We start from the raw sequence: 7,870 nt of genomic DNA on the forward strand, positions 1-7,870 counted from the left end.
TCTGTCAGCTTGATAACCTCAGTGGTGGGCAGTGGTCTCTTCTTGTTAAGAATATCTCTGATGTACTTTGCATATGTAGGTACCTGTATGGCATCGAGCAGAGGTATGTTGACATATAATTTCTGAATGACCTCTACAAACTTACCAAACTGCTCATCCGACTGCAGTCCTCTGTTTCTTCTGGGAAATGGCAAATAGTTGGTGTCGTAAAAATCTTTCCTCATTTCTCTAGTTCTTGGTGGTTGGAGCAGATCTTCTGCTTCAACTGGGCTTTCTTCTTCTATCACTGCTGGTTGCACTGGTGCTGATGTTCTTTGTTTCTCTTTTGGGTATGGTGGATCTCTGGTAGCTTTACCTCCTCTAGTAGTTATATTCTTTACCTGCTCAAGGTTAGTAGCAACAGGCAGTGCAGCAGCTAACTTTATTAATTTAAGCTCTACCCTTTTATTAAGAGTGTTTTGCTCATCAAAGGCAGTTAGTAGAAAATCCATTTTATTATGTATAACTTTTAGAGACGATTCATTTGTATCTAGCCTTTGTTTAACTTCATCATTAATTTTGGTTTGTTGAGCAATTATCTCTTTTAATGAAAGTTGCTTGAAAGTATTACCTGAATTCATACCTTTGCTATTGGGTTGACTCGAAGTTGGTTGATATTTGTATGCTGTCTCAATGGCCCTGTGATCTTCTTTGAACTTGGCCCTCTGGTCAATCCAATGGAGCAAATTTTCCATCTTAGTTGATAATGCATTTACTTCTTCCGGTATTTCTTCAGTTTGATGACATTGTTGAGCTTTATCTTGGAACCAGCTTTGGTTTTCTGCTATCTTATCCAAAAGTATCTCTGCTTTTCCAGTTGTAAGCTCCAAGAATGATCCTTTAGCGGATGCATCTAGGCACTCACGAGCCTTCTGGGTTAATCCATGGTAGAAGGTCTGCATAAGTAACCACTTGGCCATTCCATGGTGAGGACAATCTGATATGTATCCTTGAAAACGCTCCCATGCTTCTGAAATGGCTTCTGTCTTCTGCTGTTGAAAACTGACAATATTTCCTCTTAAGGCAGTTGTTTTGCCTATAGGGAAAAACTTTGATAGAAAGGCATCTGACAAGTTCGTCCAGTTGTTGATGTTATCTTGATGAGTGTAGAACCACTTCCTCGCTTTTCCTTCTAGTGAGAATGGAAAGAGGCGAAGCAGTATGACGTCTTTGTCAACTCCGTTGATGTGGATTGTGCTTCCAATCTCTAAAAAATTCTGCAAGTGTGCACTGGCATCTTCATGTGCCTTTCCACTGAATTGTGTAGCTTGTACCAAATTGATGAGGCTTGACTTGAGCTCAAACTCAGGTATTCCTTCTTCTACTGCAAATCTTGGACCAGTTGGAATGTTGTCAAGACTTGGAGCAGAGAATTCTTGCAAGGTCTTTTGTGCCATAGCTTCAGCAATTGGTAGCTAGCTTCTTCTTCTCTTGATTGCTTTGGTTCTGATGATGAAGAGTTGAATGTACCCAAAGTCAATCCTGTTATACCCTGTATAAAAATATAAACATAGAAAAACAACAGGGTGAACCTGCCAAAGCAGCGGTGCCTTGTTATGATTTCTCACTTAGTAGCTGTTTTATGCAATTATTTCTCTATAGTCTAGTCTAATATTTTATATGAATAACCTTGATTGATTTTCTGGCTTTCCTTAATATTACCCTTTTGTTCCCTTTTATGACTTATTCCTGAGGCTCATATAATTCCTATAAGTCCTAACATGTCCTATAGATCCTATAAATCCCCGGCAACGGCGCCAGAAATGCTTGTTGACACTAGCTAACACCACTTAGATACTAGGTTGTCATCCCTAGCATGGCGCCAGAGTGTACAAAGGTATTTATAAATGTAAAGGCTCTCTAGAAAATAATCTATTCTATCCGCAAGCGCACAGATAAAACACCTCATTGTAGCATTTCACCACGATAAGTATTCCAGGTATCGTTATTTATAATTTTGCTCTAGGGATCTCAAGAAGATGGAATTAAATCAAGGGACAAAATCTATCAAGGCATAGACTAGAGATAAACTTGCAAGAACATGATTACTAATGAGAAACTCGTCACACAGTCACTTACTTTAGCAGGGGGTAAACCATAAAGATAATGATAAAGTATAAGTTCATGGGATAAAGAGCACAGCGATTAGAAAATAGACTACTCCTCATATATGTGGGTGATGTCGGATTAGCTAGAGAATGGATTCTAAGTTATCTACTAACTACTAAGTCATAATCTACTCTAGTTATCTACAAGATCATGTATAGCATAAAAGACTCTTCATTCATGTATAAGGAACATTGATAAAGTAAATCAGAACATCGCATGACTTACTCCACAATACCGGTTCTGCCTGTCCTATCAACGGAGGGTGGACTATATAAGAATCAACGAAGCGGTCACTATCGCGAACTACCACACGACCCGGCCAATAGGATACATTTGCAGATAAATAACATCTAAGCACCACGCTCACATGTGATCTATCACCTAACTCCCTCGCGTCAAGAGCTAAGCGCTTTGCAAACTTATACATAAACTCATTATCAATTAGAACTATATCAAATATAGAACTAGAGCAAACTAAGAACATAATAATTAGAAACATAATGCAATTAGAACAATAGAATTAGAGAAAGATATGAATAATACCAATCTTTATTACCGAAGATCCGAATCCAAAGCGTAGTGCTCTACTTCTCTAATTGCTATCTAATCAAACCTCTAAACTTGAAGGATTAGGGAGTAGCTAATTCTAATTCTCTGTAGGAGAGAAGCTCTAAACCCTAACTTTGATGGCTACCTCTGAATAATGATTTCTCCTCCTCTCCTCCAGGGGCCAGGGGGTCTGGTTTTATAGTCCCCTCAAGTGAACGTGAGCCATTGGATCAAACCGACATAGATTGTATGGTTTAGATTGATCCTTTAGGTCGATGGAGCGTAGTCCCGAAGCAGAGTCCTGATTGGCTTCCTGGCCAGGGCGGGCGCCCAAGGGGGGTGGGTGGGCGGGCGCCCAGCCCCCGAGCCCGAATTGCTTCCCGTTCGTTCCCGTGGCTTCTGGACCCTTCTAGATCAAGGAAAATTGCGCGGCACGTAATTATCTCGTTGTAAACATGACATGTGGGCCTTCTCTCCCTATTTTCTGATAAACCCCTGCAGAAATAGATAAACACCAAAGCTCGTGGAATTCTGTTAGATAAAACCCTAATTCTAGATGTTTGTTTCATATTGATCCTTTTTCATGTTTATTTGATTATTAATTTTAGTACTTAAGGACCGTCAACAGAAACCTCCGCGCAAAACGAGCCAATCAGAACCTACCACCACTGGTGTCGATAGCGTTTCTGCAAACTAGGCAATATAACCCTCGAAGGAGTCAAAAACTCCTTCAAGGGCTCGGGGGCTACCCCCGCGGGGTCGCTCGCGCGCCCCCACGGAAACTCGACCCAAGAATACAGCCTCCACTCGAGCGCCAGCGCTCTAATGGAGACTCGGGGGCTACTGTCGAGGGTATCAATAAGGGGTACCCTCACCGATGCATATAACGAGATTATCCGTACGCTGGTCGAGGCCCTCAACTCGACGCTCTGGTCATACATATGCGCAGCCATCGACGACCGCAGCCTCGAAGACGGAACTGGCGTCGGGCGAATCGATCAAGGGTCGAGCGCCAGCAATCATCGAATACGGAAACGGTCTCGAGCGAATCGGGAAGCGTCGAGCGCAAGGACACTGTCCGCCGCCTGACGCGCGCACGAGAGCCAGGGCATTTAATGCGCCTGCTGTTTTCCCTCCTAACACACTGGTCACGGGAAGCGTGATAGGAAACAGGCAACTGTCCCATCGTTCTTTTTGCAGCCTTCCCCACCAAACAACCCAGGACGTGTCAGGACGCGGGAAACAAGGATGGAACGTCTAATCAGAACCCCCTCGAGACAACCCAGGTCAGCGCTCCAGATATCAGGGCATCGCACGGCGTCCGACCCTCGACCAGACGTAGTTCCTTCCTGGGGAAGAGCTGGGCGTCGACTGACAACACCGCAACCACCCCGCCGGATCTGCCACCATACCGTACGAGCATGCGACCGTTGAACCGGCCCGAGACGGCGCGCAGAACATATTGCAGGGGCACGCGTAATCATCACCAGGTTATCAAGACGGGACGGCTCGAGGCCATGCCGGTACGGAAGCCTCGAGTAGGTCAGTGCTCCATGCTGCTATCGACCCCTACTCTGACACCTATACATGTACCCTGGGTCTCTCCTTGAACCTATAAAAGGAAGGACTCGGGAATAGATAGACAACACACAAGACTACGCTCATACGCAGTAGAACTCTCACACTCCATACCACGCTTGTATTCGCCCCTGTACAAGCACTTAGGTGCAAGATAATACAAACCTCCCTCCCCCGCTGGACGTAGGGCCTTCTCTTGCCCGAACCAGGATAAATCTTTGTGCCTTCTTGCATCACCATCTGGGAAAGGGAGCACGCATACTAATTTACTCGTTGGTGTGACCCCCCGTGGGGAAAACACCGACAAGAGTCAAATAAATATACTTTTTATACAAAAATTGTAGCTCTCAATGGTATCTATAACTTTATAGTTCTGAGTTTTTGCATTTGTAGTCATTAAGATACTCGAGAAAATAATATAAAGCTTCAGCAACATATTAATCGTGTACCACGACTTGTTGTCTCACAAAAATTATATTTGGTGTCAAACGAAGATACTTTTAATATTAAAGTTGTAGCTATCGATTAGATCGACATCTTTTTAGTTTTGAAGTTTTTCATTTTAGAATGTTAAAATGTTCAAGAAAATAATACAAAATTTAAGGGGCCTATTGATCACGACAAAAACTTATCTTTTTAGAACAAACCATATTTTTGTACGTCACATAAAAATAACTTCAAATGCAAGATATAAATCCTATGAAGAGATACAACTTTCATATAAAAAGTGTAATTATTTAACTTTAAATGGAAAGATATGATTTTTTTTTAAAAAAAGTAAATTTTGGTATGTATTGTTTTCTTGTGCATCTTGGGGATCTCAAATGAAACTTCAAAACTAAAAACATGTATATCTTGTCGATAGTTATTACTTTAATATAAAAGGTATATCTTCATTTGACACCCATCAAGAAAAAATATAATTTTGTAAGGTGACAAGCCCTTGTGCACGATTAATATGCTGCTGAAGCTTTATATTATTTTCTCAAGTATCTTAACTATTTCAATTTTTTAAAAAAAATTCAAACTACAAAGTTGTAGAGATCATTGAGAGCTACAACTTTGGTACAAAAAATATCTTAATTTGACTCCACATAGAAAAGATAATATTTTTCTATTATATGGTGAACGCTAGTACGCGACTTTTATTATTAGATTATAGATATAAGGTATTAATCTATTTTATGTGTTGTAATGACTTCCCTGCTTGGTAATCCTAGAATTATCTATGATGGTCGATCGTAACTATTTAAATTCTACTTTTGCTTAATGAAACTCGTGTTACGAGGATACGTTCACAAAAAAAGGTAACGATAACGAAGTATACCTTTCATATCTCCGTATATCTATGATAGTCACTCATTATTTAGCATAATTTCTATTTATCAGTCGCTGAATCCGTTCAGGCGACGTCGTGCCATCCCTGGTGCATTCCGTGGTGCTAGAAACAAAAGCTGGTGCCTGGTCGGAGGACGGCACGTAGACGCTGTTGCAGCACACGTGCACAAACGAATACTGAAGCTAATTAACGTGAATGATTAACGTGCTGAGCAGTAGCCTGATATAAAAACAATTATAGATTGTTGATTGTTTTTGTGCCGACACAAATCAGATTCTGTGTGGTTTGATGTTTTGTTTAGCCTAATTTTCTTTATTCTCAGGTCTAAAAACTATATACTATGATTATAGAAATTTCGACGAACTAAAGCTATAACTTTATTGTAATGGACATTATCTTAAAGAAAACTAAAATTCGGACACCTGAAATTTTCCAACTCCCTTTATTTAGTCACGTTCATCCATGAACCATTGCTGACTCCTCACTAATAATGAACATTATCTTAAAAAAAAACTAAAATTCAGACACCTGAAATTTTCCAACTCGGATCCCTTTATTTAGTCTGCATTTAGTCACGTTCATAATCCATGATCCATTGCTGACTCCTCACTGTCCTGGCGCCGCCGTTATATTGGGCGCCTTGCTCACCGTGTACCCGCCGTCGACGAGCAGGTTGTGGCCGTTGACGTACTTAGCCTCGTCGGACGCCAGGTACAGCGCCGCCTTTGCGACGTCCTTCTCCTCCAGCACCGGCCCGACCATCTCGTTGTAGCCCTTCTCGACGATCCTCCTATGCTCCTCGACGGTCCCCTCCGGGAACAACTGTGCTACGGCGGCCATCGTTAGCGGCGTCGGGATGGCGTGCGGAGAGATGGCGTTGACGCGCACGCCGGAGCGCGCCACCTCCGCGGCCACGGCGCGGACGAGGCCGACGACGGCCGCCTTGGAGGCGGTGTACGCGGGTGGAAGTATGCCGCCCAACAAGGAAGTGGTGCTGGCGGTGCAGATGATGCTGCCGCCGCGGCGCGGGAGCATGACGCGCGCGGCGTGCTTGACGCCCGCGAGCACGCCCCGGGCGTTGACGGCCACGACGCGGTCGAAGTCGTGGAGGTCGATGGAGCCCAGCGGTGTCGGCGTCACGTCGCCGAAGACGCCGGCGTTGTTGAACATGACGTCGAGGCGGCCGTGGAGGCCGACGGCGAGGTCGACGGCCGCGGCGACCTGCGCCTCGTCGGTGACGTCGCAGCGGGTGTAGCACGCGGCGTCCTGGCCTAGCTCCGCGGCAATGATGACCCTTGCACCGTTCCTGACGAACTCGGCGGCGGTGGCCTTCCCGATTCCGCTCGCCGCGCCGGTGATGACTGCTACCTTTCCAGCTAACCTACATCGTATATATACATCGATCTTAAAGGAGTTGGATGGATCCGCGCATTCCACACAACCAAGGTAATAAGGGGCTCCTCCTGCTGTCCTGCATGCATGATGTATCTCCGATGTGTGCTTCTACGTACCTCTGAGAGTTGGGAGCCGAGGAGAAGCCATTGACGAAGCCGGACGAGGCAGCTGGGCCGAGAACTCCTCCCTTCTTCCTGAGGATGAGTTGCAGGGCTCGGAACATCCTGGTGTCGTCCTGCCTCCGCCTACCTTCTTCCTCCTTTGCATTGGCTGCTGATAGAGTAATTAGCGCGTCCTGCGACTGCGACTGGGAGACTTTGTTTGGCCCACTCAGGCTTGTCTTTAACAGGACATGCATTTGGGAACCAAACCTAAAATAGGTTTTCAACGTAATACCTATAGCCTCTAACAGAATATTCATATAGAAAACTCATTTTGGATATCAGAAGAGGCATAACCTAAATTTGGGTATCCTCTCTCCTCGAGACCTATTTGCAGAGAGTGTTGTCTTTTAGGTCTTGTTGTTGGAGAAGACTAAAAATAGGTATTGAACCTTTTACCTGTAGCGCTACCTAAAAAATAAATGGGTCTTGTATTTTGGCTGACGATTGTTGGAGATAGTATGCTCTTCTCTGTATCGGGCAGGAGGCAGCTATCGACATTCAGACCGGAGATGCAGATGCTTGTGGTACGCAGGCCGCCACGCCGACGCTACCTGCAAGCTGCCGTAAGCTGCATGTCAACGTGACGTGACAGAGCAAGGTAGGCCTTGTTTAGTTTAAAAAAAATAAAAACTTTTCAAGATTTTCTGTCGCATCGAATCTTACAGCACATACATAAAGCATTAAATATAAATAAAAA

At 44.1% G+C, this 7,870-nt stretch overlaps 1 protein-coding gene across 1 annotated transcript; it reads right to left on the bottom strand.

Moving 5' to 3' along the window:
• LOC8064894 (momilactone A synthase) lies at window positions 6,017-7,545 on the bottom strand. The gene is made up of 2 exons (XM_002467182.2): window positions 7,126-7,545; window positions 6,017-6,995 (listed from the first exon to the last, which is right to left on the bottom strand). Exons 1-2 carry the CDS (start codon window positions 7,428-7,430, stop codon window positions 6,221-6,223), a joined length of 1,080 nt encoding a protein of 359 aa, XP_002467227.2. The 5' UTR covers window positions 7,431-7,545; the 3' UTR covers window positions 6,017-6,220.

Source organism: Sorghum bicolor, chromosome 1 (genome assembly GCF_000003195.3).
Source record: "Sorghum bicolor cultivar BTx623 chromosome 1, Sorghum_bicolor_NCBIv3, whole genome shotgun sequence".
Lineage (NCBI taxonomy): Eukaryota > Viridiplantae > Streptophyta > Magnoliopsida > Poales > Poaceae > Sorghum > Sorghum bicolor.

Coding starts and splice junctions, on each gene's coding strand:
- LOC8064894 (XM_002467182.2), bottom strand. CDS start 7,430: ATGAATATTCTGTTAGAGGCTATAGGTATTACGTTGAAAACCTATTTT. Junction 6,996..7,125: donor TCGGCTCCCAACTCTCAGAG/GTACGTAGAAGC, acceptor TATACGATGTAG/GTTAGCTGGAAAGGTAGCAG.